The 14,359-nt window shown below is 41.7% G+C and overlaps 1 protein-coding gene across 2 annotated transcripts in view; it reads left to right on the plus strand.

Annotated features, from left to right (window-relative positions):
• ankrd6b (ankyrin repeat domain 6b) overlaps positions 1–14,359 on the plus strand; it is a 62,992-nt gene that overhangs the window by 23,572 nt on the left and 25,061 nt on the right. For both annotated transcript variants that reach the window (XM_080452553.1, XM_080452554.1), the window contains exons 2-3: positions 4,890–5,330; positions 13,254–13,352. In XM_080452553.1, the coding sequence (XP_080308679.1) occupies positions 5,205–5,330; positions 13,254–13,352 (225 nt within the window). In that variant the 5' untranslated portion in view covers positions 4,890–5,204. The remainder of the gene's footprint in view (positions 1–4,889; positions 5,331–13,253; positions 13,353–14,359) is intronic.

A 14,359-nucleotide genomic window follows, 5' to 3' on the forward strand; every position in this document is an offset into this window, starting at 1 on the left:
AGATATACAAGCTCGTAGCACGGCACTCGGTGCCGCGCTACGAATCTGCTATTTTTCAATAGCCAAACTATAAAATAATGGTTTAAGTGGTTTACACAGATGCGTTCCCGGTTTGAACGGGTTAACAGGGCAATAAACACCACATGGATGGATCATAAAATGTAATTCACTCGCTGTATACACCGCAAAAAGTCAAAAGGCTCTCAACACTTCTGATATGCCCAAATTATTGGCTGTACTGACAGCATAAATAACACATATTAGAGCGACTTCAATTATATAGTAAGTCATGTCGAGACCTGCTGGCAGCGTCTCTGTTTTATGTACATATCATAAAACAGTCATCGTGCGCCTCAGAGACGATGCCGGTGCAGGACGATGAAAAGGAGACGTACCAGACTGAAAATATTTATGATATTCTATACCCAACGCACTCCTCCTGCCCTCAAGAGAAAGAACCAGCTTTTTTACAAAGGCAGGTTTTGTTCAGCCTTTATCCGCATGAACCCTGGCATCCATTCACCGAAAATAGGTGAACGTTTGGTGAAAAATAGCAGATCTACAAGCACACAATGCAAAAAAAAACAGAGGGGGGCAAATGCAGACTCCTGGGGGATGATGCTAGTTAACAAAGTATTTAGGGTTTAAGTGTTTAAAGGGATAGTTCACCCAATTCTTTTTTTTTTCCTATTGATTAGTCACCCCATGGAGACTTGAATTCATGGATATTTTTCGTTTTTGTCGCATTCCTAAGCCAATAATTTGATGACCAGCGGACCGGCAGGCAGTGGTTCCGGTAGGAGACACAAAGGAGACTCTTTAACGGAACCGCTGCCGGTCATCACATTATTGGTTTAGGAATGCGACAAAAACCAAAAAATATCCATGATTTCAAGTCTCCATCAGGTGACTAATCCATAGAAAAAACGTCATTTTGGGGGTGAACTATCCCTTTAAGTCTTGTTAGATCGTATACAGTGAAAGGCTACAAGCATTGGATTTGAACAAGAGCAGTGGTTCTCAAAGTGGGGTCCAGGGACCCTCAGGTTTCCTTGGGGGAGTTTCAAGTGGACCCTACCATTCGGTGGAAAACGAACAACACCCGCTATACCCTCAACCAGGCAAGGAAAAACTCTTGATGGTGAAAGAGAGGAAGAAACCTCACAACGGGTCACAAAAGAGGGGACCCCCATTCCCATGGCAGACAGGAATGCTATATAGGTGCTGAGGGGGCAATATTCAAATGCAAGACAGATGGACAACAGCACTGTTAAGCTCTATAGCCGGGGCAGGAATTTCAGGGAGGCCACGAAGGCCATTGCCGTCGTTGCCCCTCAGTTTGGCCTTGTACCCCTCAAAAAAATGGCATGCCCTGAGGCCACAGTGGCCTTAATGCCCCAGATGACTGTATCACTTTCTCCTCTGTCTCTTTCCTGTCAATATGTAGACACCAGTGTTTCTTTCTTTCCAGTGTCTTTTGTTGAGATTCTGAATTCTTAACTCCCCTGAGTCCCCATCTTTAAAGAAGTGGTGCCATGTTTTTGCACTTTTTCTGTTTTTCATGTGTCTATGAGGTTGATAGAACTTCATTAAGCCCCCCGGTGGTGTTTTTATGGTGTTTTATGTCTTCTCTGACTATTTGGAGTTTCTTCCTGGAGGCTGAAACCTTGAGGGTCAAACGTGCCAATAGAGAAACAGCGCTTTAGTGACATCACAAAGCCCACACCCTCCCCCTCATTATCATAACACAACAGGTGTGGGCATGAGGAGGAGGAGGGACTAGGACAGGTGGGTGGTGCTAAGGTGGTGGAGGAGGTGCTAAGGTGAGAACCAGGTATACTTAATGCACTGGTGGGTGTGTCTACATAAAAACAACATTTTAACACTTACTGTACACTTTTTTTTTGTTGAAAAAAATCCTTACATAATAATAATACCTTATGATCAGGTTTTAGGGTTGGAAAATATCATGGCACTCCATCTTTAAACCAATCCGGTGACTTTGATTGGTGCAGGGCTGAGCATGGATCAGATTATAAAAAACATAATTTATTTATTTCACTGCAGATAGTTTACACATTTAAATTTAAATCATCCTTAATCCTTAAATTCAATTAATTATTTCAATGGACTCAAATCTTGTTTTATTTGATGGCCTTCCTGCCCTGGCATTTGGCATTTGTGCCCTAAAAAAATGGACAACTCCAAAAACCAAGTGGCCTTGCCCCTAAAATGATGAAATTCCAGGCCTCTGTATAGCTGATTGAAATTAACAGCCAATGCCCCAACCCATTTGGTCATCATAGCCATGCATTATCCTGTGTGTAACAACACATTAGTCATCCTGAAAACATTGTCACATCATCATCATTGTGTTATTTTGTCAACAATACAGTAGTGATATTTGATTTTGTCAATATCGCTCTAGCATTGTGCACTGCAGGGTCTCAGGCCTTTGTTATATGAAGTCTATATTAGTTTGTCCTCCAGTGTCAAGTGTTAAGAAGATTACATTATTGTCTGAAATTGACTTCATTTTCTGAGCCTTTTTGAAAATGTGTTTTAATGTTTCAACACGTATGTGAATGAACCCTTCACAGGCTCAAGTTCTTAATGATTTTTTTTAACCTTGTGTCCCTATTTTGGGCATGCCAAATTGATCTACAAGCTGACAATGCGTATTAAGTATAAAATAGGGCCTAACCACTTAAACCCTATAAACCCTATCTCTCCTTGGCCCCCTCCTTTTTTCTCTCAAGTCAACACCAAATCTTTTTGCTGAAAAAGCTCACAACATATCACATTGTGACGCGTTGTGAGCTTGTAGATCGGCTATGTTCGCAGAATGGCTGCCTCTTTTCACCGAATGGCAGCCTATCACATGCCCAGATTAGGGATGCCTGGGGTTCAAGTGGTTAACTCTTTTTTAGTTGTAATTACATAGAAGTAGAACGTGTATCAGGTCAGCTCAGTCAATCGAACTGGCAATGCAGAATGTCCTCAGTCATATAAATACAGCCATAAGCAAAGCTTGTAGTGGTGTGACAAATTCACTTATATATACCACCACAAACAGAGCGTCCTGTCAGAGCCAGCCCAGAGGATCCAAGGAAATGGATGAGATGAAAGTTGATATCATAATCATTTAATATATCACTTTTATAGCCCAGTTAGCTGTATTTTGGGTTAGGGCCAATTTCACTTGACACTTACTGCACTACATCTTAGGGTAAAACAAAACAAATCCCAGCCCACGACACAGAGAGAACATGAGTAAGCGAGGTAATGACTTCCAACTGAAGCCAGGAGATGTCCGTCAGCTTGGCATGTTAATGGATTCTAATGATGATGAGAGGAGAGATGAGACAACTGGTGGCGGTTTCTTCCTGTGAGTCACTCTCCTTCCTGCCCTGCGGTTAGAGCCCAGCGTTTACACAACAAAACCGCAACAAGTGTGTCTGGTGCAGCGTGCGGTTAGGCTTGTGTTCACGAGGTATTTATGACGTTGTCATCGTTGGGCAGGCTGTCAGTCTTTAGTTGTACTCAACCTCTGCTGGCTGTACATGTAGCCAGAGAGACCCTAGCCCACTGATTACCGATGTTTTGACAGATTTTTGAGGGAGTTCCAGGGGGTCCCCAGCTAAATGATAGCTAGTTAAGAATCAAATGGACCCTTATGGGTCTGTAACTCAGAGAGTGTAACGGGTCCATTTGGTTCCATTTGTACACTCTCTGAGTTAAATTAACATTGATTTTACAATATAAATTGGGGTCCCAGAGATGCCATTAAATGGGGGTCCGTAGCCTAATGCATGTCAAACTGGGGGTCCTTGAAATTAAAACGGTTGAGAATCACCTCTAGAGCCGTTATTTTTGGAAATCTTTTGAAGAAAACCATTAAAATCTTCGCCTAAAATAGGAACACCAGATTGAGAGTGCTTAAAAATCAAAACACACGACCAGCTGCATAATTGCCAATACCGATGTCGGTCTGTCTCTACCACAGATGGTCTCTGTGCCGCCGTTGTGGACCAGACAAGACCGTGCATGGATTTAGTGTTCATAAAACAGTTCATACTGATGCAGCAGACGCTTAGGAAGCCTGTCACGAAATGGCCATAAAGTGGTTGTCAGGTTTATGTGGGGACGCTGCATCATGGTGGAGGATTATCGTCAAAAGACTGTGATGATGATGTTTCAATTGTAATATTGAATGTTTGATCTGAATATACAGTATCAGGGACGCATATCATTGCTGTTGGGCAGAAATATTTTATCTCCATATTTCCCCCCATAAATCAATGCTCTAAATTTTTGCAGTGTCGTGAAAAAGTATGTTGTGAAAAAGTAACAAAAATAGCAGATCTACAGCTTGTTAGCCTATAATGCCTAAAATAGGGACGCTAGGTTGAAAGTGATCAAGTGTGTCTGTGGGTTTTATAAATATTTCACAAATCAAAAGTATTAACAATAACTTGTGACTAAATAACTATATTGGATCCATTGGAACATATTTTTTGGGACGTCTCCGCCCCAATGTGATTATGTAATGTTACAATCTTTCCCTTTGTTGCTTGTGGTCACTGATGTTTTACCACTTTCATAGTGTAATTTAACATCATCCATTTTGCCCAATGGCAAAAGCCTTTTTTTGTCTTTGTGGGGGGGATATGTGATAACATTTCAAGCTCTCCTTTCACCATCATTCATCCCCAAAGTCAGCATTTCCGTCCCGTAGCCGTTGGTAACCATTCTCCAAAATGAGGCTGTTATTAGAACCTGGGTTCACAATGCCTCTGTCCCCCCCCCATGCTTTCCTGTTTGCCAGGCTACCAGTGAGCACGTGCGGACATGTTATCATTCCATGTGCTTCCTGTTCTCTCTTCCAGGGCCTGGCTGAGAGGATGAAGGGGAGGAGGAGGACTCCTGGGCGTTTTTTTTGGGACATTCTAAACGGCAGCAGCACTCTGATCTGAGCAGCAGGATCCTCTCGTCTCCATCTTCGCCAGTGGTCTCCACGCTGTGGGCAGCTCTCCTGCCTGAAAGTCTTCATCATGAGTTAGAGGGTCCGACGGAGGAGCTCCCTCACAGCCTCCCCCTCCCTCCCTCCCTCCCTCCCCTCTCTCCCGCCCTCGGAAAACATCTGGCGGCGGTCGCAGCGTGTCTGTGGAGACAGCGCTAGCGTCACTCTCTCGCGGTGCTTCATGAGCCAGCAGGATGCGGCGGCGGTCCTCGCACTCTCCGAGCGCCTCCTCATAGCCTCGCACAAGGGCCATGCCGACAACGTGGTGCAGCTCATCAACAAGGGAGCCAAGGTAGCCGTCACCAAGGTGGGTGGAATAATAGACTGAGTTGCCCATTACGACAAATAGCAAACAATAACGGTAGCCGATCTAGAAGTAGATCATTACAGTAGCCTATATGATCAATGACATGCCCACATTAGGCACACCAGGTTGAAAGTGGTTAATATTCAGCAGTGGTGGAAAAGGTACTCACATTTTTTACTTAATAAAAGTATCAGTACTGCAATATATAAATGCTCCGTTACAAGTACAAGTCCGGAATTCAAAACGTACTTGAGTAAAAGTACAAAAGTATTGTTATCAAAATGTACTTAAAGTACCAAAAGTAAGAGTAGTCATTATGCAGAATGTCCCATTTCAAGTTTTCAAATGTATAACACTCTTTTGAAAATAGCAGATCTACAAGGGTTAGGGTTAGGGTTAGCTTGTAGAACGGCTATTTTCAAATGGCCGAAATGTATATAGGGCTGAAGTGGTTAATGTATGTTTTGTAATAATAATCAAAATCTAACTAGTAACTAAAGTTTTCAAATAATTGTAGTGGAGTAAAAGTACAATGTTTGCCTCTGAGATGTAGTGGAGTAGAAGTAAAAGTACTGAAAACTGGAAATACTCCATTAAAGTAAAAAATACCTCAAAATTGTACTTAAGTACAGTACTTGAGTAAATGTACTTAGTTACTTTACACCACTGATATTCAGTGCCTCTTCTTCCAACCCACCTCAACTCTGGTGTCCAAGCCAGGTTCCCACAAGGACGCTCACCTTGAATGGCCGAGGAGATAGTTACATCACTTTCACATGTTTGGGCAACGGACCTTTTAGAGTTGACATGTTTATGGTTGGTGAGATGAAAGGGACTGCTTGTGTGACCTGGAGTCCAGCACGAGGCCACAGGGGGATTCTTTGGCCTGTTCCCGGCAGTGTGTGTGTGTACCGTGTATGTGTGGCACTTGTGTGAGAAAGGCTTTGTCAGTGCCTTCCATCTGGCCAACAGCTAAAAGTCAGCTGTGCCACTATTACACAGCTGGCTGCACAGGTCACTCTGCAGCCAGCCTGGTTGCACAGCCTACACACAACCATTTGTTTCATATTGGGGAGAAAATTACAAATTTGATTGGTATTAACCCATTCAATTCGGGAACGCATCTCTGTCATTTTAGATTTCTTTGGCTATTCAAAAATAGCAGATCTACAAGCTCAGTGCGGCGCCGAGTGCCGCGCTATGAGCTTGTATATCTGCTATTTTTGAAAAATCGTGAAAATTTGTGCAAATCTTTACAAATGTCTTCTAAATCCTAACAGTTTTCTGAAAAACGTATGTTGCTATAATGAGTGGTTCTCAAACCTTTTCATGTCAAGGACCCCCAAAATTATATGTATTTGGCCACAGATCCCCATCTCAAAATATGTTGTTACAGGGACAGAGAAGTAAAGATTTGAGTTAAAATGTAGTTTCCAAAAATCTAAGTATTCAAAGATTTGCACAAATGTTCATGATTTTTCAAAAATAGCAGATCTACATCTCTCGTAGCACTATGAGCTTGTACATCTGCTATTTTTGAATAGCCAAAGTATAAAATAATGGTTATAGCTCAAATCTAAAATGACACAGATGAGTTACCGGATTGAATGGGTTAAGCACTTTCAACCTGCCATCCCCATTTTGTGCATGTCATTATAGGCGAACATTTTCAAAAGAAATTCAAATACTTTTCAAAGAATGTTCAAAGAGTTTCAAAACATTTCAAAACGTAAAAAAAAAATTGCGACAATAGCAGATCTACAAGCTCACAATACATCACATCAGTGACGCGCTATGAGCTTGTAGATCAGCACGGAACACCGTCGTGCGTTCGACTAAGGACAAAGCCGGCTTTATCTGTAACAATGTGGTAATGGTTTATCTTATCTTATCTTATGTTTATGTCCAGATGCAATGTGAAGTCATATGGTGCAGTTGCAACGTAATCTGAAATTGAACCTGAAGCCGTAAAGCTAGAATGTGGGTCAATCCCTCTGATCTCCTCACTCCTTATCTTTACATCCTCCAGTGTGATGCTAACCTATTAGGAGCTGGCGTTTTCTCTGTCCCTCGCAAATGTATAAACCATGACATTATAATGATAACAATAACCTCACTGGCCATATTTACAAAGAGCTACTGTTAAAAAGTTAACCACTTAAATCCTATATATACACTTTGTTGTACGTCAGATAGCGGAAATAGGAGATATAGCTTACAACGCATCCTGATGTGAGCTTGTAGAGCTGGTATTTTAGATAAAAGTTCTCACTGAATGTTCTTCTGTTTTTGCCAAATGTTCTATTTTTGCTGAATGTTTGCCTACTGGACGTGTTCTGAGCTTATAGATTGTCTATTTCTGCCACACAACACTGTTGTACAACAAATTATAGATACAGTTCATGTGGTTAGCATGTTTTTATTACTTTTATTTATCTTTACCTCAATTAAATAATTTCCCCCATTTTTTTTTCCAATCTACTGATAGGTTAGGTAAGTAGATAGACAGACGTAAGGATAGTCAGACAGACAGACAGACAGACAGACAGACAGACAGACAGACAGACAGACAGACAGACAGACAGACAGACAGACAGACAGACAGACAGACAGACAGACAGACAGACAGACGAGTCGATGGTATGCCGGCTTTAAATGCAGCTCACTGTTGCATATAGAATGCACCTGGTATTGTATTTTAACAGGTAAAACAATATTCCATCTGGCTCTGTTCCATTCCGGTGGGTTTCGGTTCTGGCCTTTGGTTTTTGGCAGCAGGCCACCGTAAAGGCTTTAATCCGCCCTCAAAAGACTGGGCTGAGACATTCTTTTGCTTTGGAAGAGGAATGAAGAGGTCGTTTTGGGGGAAATCTGATGTGAAACTGTCACATCATCATGGCTTGCGTCTGAGAAGCTGTCCTGTAGGCAGATAGACCGAAATACAGACCGCGAATGTGAACGGCAAACGCTGAAAGCTGAAGATCTAATAGCAGCGTCGTAGATCGGCTATTTTAAAGGTGGTCTAAGTGATATTTGTTTGGTTAAATCTCCATATTCTAATAGCTATTGAGCGTTTGTTCAATAACAGGCATTTCAATTTTACCCTTCCAGTTACAATTGTCTGATTATTGTTTTGCTTCATCACTTGAAATGTCTCTTGTTATCCTGTATTCTGTATGAGTTCTCTCTCCTGATTGGATTATATTGGTATCCTGATCTGAAAATAAAACACTCTAGCATTGATTAATATATAGTTGTTTAACAGTTATTTTAACAAAAAACATATACTTTACACTGCCTGTAAGACTAAATCAGGCTAAAAGTGAATCAGTTATAAAGCAGAAGAAGCAAAGGATCTCCACTCCTGTCTGTTCTGGGCCAGCATCTTTATAGAACCCCAGGTGGGATGCAGGGTCTTCAGCTCTCCATCCACTGTCCTACGCCAGGTGTTCTTAGGTCAGCCTCTTTTACGTTTACCGTCTGGTGTCCAGTGAAGGGCAGTTTGAGTGATGTTGCCCTGCTCTCTACAGATTACATGCCCAATCCATTTCCATCGCCTTCTCATAAGGATGGTAGCTATGTTTTCCTGTGTACACAGGCTAAGAAGGTGTTGATTGGAGATGGTTTTGGGACAGAATATTTGCTGTATTTTCCGTAGGCTTTTGGTGCGGAAGGTTGACAGTTTGTGGACAAACTGAATTGGATGTTTATGCATTGATTTAAAAAAGCCATTACAATTTGTGATGTGTTCGTTGAGGTGTCATTATCTTCAATTCCTCACAGCAGATTATAGGCAACACAAAGATATGTCAGATGCAAACAATGGGATTGGTTGAGACGTTCATTAAAGACTTAACTGACAGTGTAGCTGGTCTTCATTAGGAGATCCGTTATCAATGATCATCCCCCTCTTCCTCAAACAAGATTAGTAGCATAAACAAAGCTACACAGTTGCGTGGACGGGAATAAAGGATTTCTCATTCACCTCCCTTCTTGGCTGGTGCCGAAATTTAACCCAGTAGCCTATACTGGTCACAATCTTATTGCTACGAGTCAAAATCTGCATCGTTAATAATCTCACAACTTAATAAAAGTCTGAAAGTGTAGCCTATAAATGGACCTGAGTCCTTTACTTTGTATAACAGTTGTTCTCAAAATGTGGTCCGGGGACCCCTAGGGGTCCTTGAGGAGTCTGTAACGCTGAGACTGTGCAAATGAAACCAAATGGACCCTGGTGCGTTTGGTTCCATTTTTACAGAGTTAAAATAACACTGAGGATTTTATAGCCGTAGATGGGGGTCCCAGAGATTAAAAAAACAAACATGTGAAATGGCCTAATCATGGCCTAATACATTGGTTCTCAAAGTGGGGTCCGGGGACCCCCAGGGGTCCTTGAGGGAGTTCCAGAGGGTTCCCAGCTAAATTATAGCTAGTTAAGTCCTTGAAATTAAAATGGTTGAGAATCACTGCTAGAGCCGTACAAATCCACTCCCTGGCATATCTTTTCAAATGGGGGTCCGCGGACTAATAAGTGTCAATTTGGGGGTCCTTGACATGAAAAGGTTTGAGAACCACTGGCCTAATACATATCAAACTGGGGGTTCTTGCTATTAAAAAAAAAAGTGTGAGACCCAGTGGTGTATGAGACAGTAAAGTCTCCCTCCTGGCCCGCTGGCCTGACGGTTGCTGTTTATGTGAGACTGGATGATGGCAGTGGTCCAACACAGGCCCTGTGTAACCCAACCTGGGATCCACATGAATGCCAGGCAGAGCCACACCGCGCCCACAAACACCAACCAACCCCTAACTGAGATTATACACAAAGGTGTAATGCAGTGGTTCTCTAACATTTTCATGTCAAGGACCCCCCTAATTTATATGCATTTGGCCGCAGACCCCCATCTGAAAAGACTTTGTGCCAGGGATCCCCATAAGAGAATATTTAATTATTCATAATTTTTTTTCAAGATTTTTTCAAGATTTTTTCAAAAATGTAAAAAAATTGCCAATCTACAAAGTCACAACACGTTGCATCACGACGCATTATGATCTTATAGATCGGCTATTTCAAATAGCCAAAGTATAAATAGGGTTAAAGTGATTAAACCGATTTTGAAGCTGACGCTTAGTTTAGTTATTCTATATTAACATTTTGCTGGGGGCCCCATGGAACCCATTCGAGGACCCCTGGGGATCCCCGGACCGCACTTTGAGAACCCCCGGTGTAATGGGTCTTGTGCTTGATGTTTGTGGGAATATGCATTCGATGCGTAACTAAAGAGTATTTACACTGGCTTAACGCCGATTGTCCCGATCCGGCCAGGAATGCCGTTTCATGTTTCAAGGGATGCCATCCACGCTGACATCCTGCTTCATCAGTCTCCTTTTATTCAGTTAAGTAGAGTCCATTAACTTTGGATATGACGTTCAGGATGTCAGGATGTGCTCGGAGCATTTCATGCTAATCCTTCTCAAGGAGAATTGTAATCTGGAAGAAAGGGCATGCGTTATGGATGAATTCATGTGTACAGAATGTGTGTATTCATTTATTAACACACAGAAAGAATACAAAGCTTACAAAGGAGATGATATGCAGGCAGGGAGGAAATCCAGGCAGGTAATCCGCAAAAGACAACGTATCCGAAACAAGTGTCAAGTAAAAACAAGAAACAAAACAAGAAACAAGAAAACAAAAAACAAACACTGAAAACTGGATAATGCAGTAAGTACACAGAGAGAAAATTAGTGAAATGGGCTGGTATTTATACAGGTAGATTACGTATTACTGCAGTTATACCCACCTCACCAGCAACCTTTTTGGAAACAATTGCACGTGGGTAACGACAAGACATAGATTGGTTGATTGAATACTTTATTAGCAGTTTGCAGAAAAAAGCACAGGAAAGTACAGTTCAATACAAGGTCAGCTAAGAGGATTAAAACCCAAGAAAGCCTATGGCTTGTTTCCTTTGGGGTCCTTTGTACTCAATTCATAGAGAATGAATGACAAAAAAACTTTAAACGGGAAACACAAAATATAATATATTTAAAAATAAAACAGAAAAGACAATATAATATTACTAGAAAATAAACCTGAACACAGCAGGCAGAGACAAAGAGGAAGCAGAGAGAGACTTAAGTGACTGTACAGAGGCAGATCATTGTGGTGATTATGTATATTTATAGGAAGATAAAGGTCTCAAGAGTTTAGTGACCCTGTTTTCTTCTACAACCCGCCCACAAATCCATGCGTTATTGGCCTAAGATCAAGAGAATACAAGGCTTATCCTCTGCATGGTAGATGGAAACTAAGTATACATTTACTCAAGTACTGCACTTAAGTACAATTCTAGGAATTCAAGGTACTTTTACTTTATTTGAGTATGTCCATGCTTCAATACTTTATGCTTCTACTCCACTACATCTCAGTGTCAAATGTTGTACTTTTTACTCCACTACAGTTATTTGAAAACTTTTGTTACTAGTTACTTTGCAGATTTAGATTATTACAAAACATACATTGACCAATTAAGCCCTATTTTATACTCAAACTGTGCTTTTTGAGCTTGTAGATCTGGTACTGTACCTATATTTCTGAAAAGGTTAGAAACTTTTAAATATTTTAGTAATTTTGCTTTGGTGCTGTTAGTATGTTTTGATGCCAATACTTCTGTACTTTCACTCGAGTCAAATGTTGAACATAGGCCTTTTTTACTTGTATCTTTATATTGTGGTATTGGTACTTTTACTTAAGTAAAAAAAAGATCTGAGTACTACTTCTTCCACTACTGGATGTCAGGGCTATACCCTGCATGGCTAAACGTCACCAGATGTGATGTGCATGAATGACATGCTGCAGCATGTATGGTAGATTAAGCATTAGTATTTCAGTTCATGCTCATTGTTGCGATGGATTACTTACACACCGCATCACATTGAACACTCTCGTGTCACCCAGCCATGACTTGATGGCAATATCTGACTCGCTTGCACACTGGAATTCTGTCTGTGATACGGGCTTGGTAGGTCTCGCTGGACTGTGTGTGGTGTGTGTGTGTGTGTGTGTGTGTGTGTGTGTGTGTGTGTGTGTGTGTGTGTGTGTGTGGGTGTGTGTGTGTGTGTGTGTGTGTGTGTGTGTGTGTGTGTGTGTGTGTGTGTGTGTGTGTGTGTGTGTGTGTGTGTGTGTGTGTGTGTGTGTGTGTGTGTGTGTGTGTGCGCAAGGTTGCATTTTTACTGGGGGGGACGGGGGTGAAATCCATGCCCCCTCATTTGTATTGGTGGTGGGGATATGTTTCTTCTGGTCATACTGAATTAAATACATGCATTTCCTTTTGGAAAATGTAGACTGTCTGATATTGAATGTATTATGTTTGATATTTATGTTTGATACAATTTTAAATTAATTAAAATATAGTAAAAATTGCTATTTGTTATACAAAGGGGTATAGGGCTTAAAGGAGAATTTTGCCCGACGTTTTTCTAACCTTTTTTATGATGTTATGATATCCTAGGACGAGTGGCACAGTAGAAAATCCCAGGTCCACCGCAGCTAAAAACCTGCGCCTATGGGACTTTTTTTTTGGTGAGATCTGCTTTAAGTGGTCAAGAAAATGCCTTAATGACAAAAAAAAAGTTTTTTTAAAGTTATTTCTTAGCTTTTTCTGCCTTCATTGATAGTTTATAGTAGATAGACAGGAAATGGGGAGAGAGAGACGGGGAGTGGCACGCAGCAAAGTTCGTCGGGATCGGGATTTGAATCCGCGACACGCTGTCAGGCATTGCAGCCTGAGGTGCCCGGACCGCAAGGCCAGCAGTCCGGGCCGTTTATTTCTATTTTTTTTACCCTGTTTATTTGTGTGTGTGTGCGTGTGTACACTCTGATAGCATCAGCTGATTGAGCGTCTTCTCTCTGTATGTGTGCAGTATGGCAGAAGTCCCCTGCACCTGGCTGCCTACAAGGGTCACATCGAGGTGGTGCGCATCCTGCTTAAAGCCGGCTGTGACCTGGACATCCAAGACGACGTAAGTAGCCCTGCCTTCTTTCACCTCCTCCATGTTCCCATTTCCTGCAAGCGTGCACTTTCACTCACCACGCTGACTAAAAGGGCAGAGAGAGGGTGATATCTGATACAGGCCCTATAGGGCTTATAACTGTTATCATCCACTCTAAGAATTGATAAGCGTTAAAAAATAAAGCTGCCTTCTTGGAAACAGAAGGTTTAACCCATTAAAACCGGGAACGTATCTGTGTAACCACTTTAACCATTATTTTATACTTTGGCTATTCAGAAATAGCAGAGTGCCGCGCTATGAGCGCGCTATGAGCTTGTAGATCTGCCATTTTTGAAAAAAAACATTTGTGCAAATCTTTGAATATCTTTTTAAAGCGAACATTTTTAACTCAAATCTTTGCTTCTGGAGGAGCCCTGTAACAACATATTTTGAGATGGGGGTCCGCGGCCAAATACATAAAATTTTGGGGGCCCTTGACATGAAAAAGTCTGAGAACCACTGATATAGCAACATACGTTTTTTTCAAAAAAACTGTTGGGATTTAGAAGTTATTTGTAGAATCGCCCAGAAGCAAAGATTTGAGTTACAAATGTTCACTTAGCCAAAGTATAAGATAATGGTTAAAATCAAAAATGACAGATGCTTTCCCGGTCTTAATGGCTTAAAGGTTTGATACCCGGCGCCTCCTGGCTTGCGTGTCGAAGTGTCCTTGAGCAAGACACTCAACACCTAAACGCTCCCCATGAGCAGCTTGGTGCCTTGCAGGGGTTTCCTCCGCCATCGTTGTGTGAACGGGTGAACGTCAAGTACATTGTAAAGCGCTTTTTGAAGGGTCGTAGATCATCTATTTTCAGTGAATGTTCGCCTCTTTTGACAGACATGCCCGGAATAGGGGACGCTATAGGGTTCAAGTGGTTAAAAATACTGCTACTACTGCTACTATACTACTGCAGCTGCACACTTCAAATGTGTCGGCAAGCCCTCTTTTATTAGCGTGGTAAGAGGGAACCTCTCCT

Source organism: Gymnoscopelus braueri (assembly GCF_963280865.1).
Source record: "Gymnoscopelus braueri genome assembly, chromosome: 16".
Lineage (NCBI taxonomy): Eukaryota > Metazoa > Chordata > Actinopteri > Myctophiformes > Myctophidae > Gymnoscopelus > Gymnoscopelus braueri.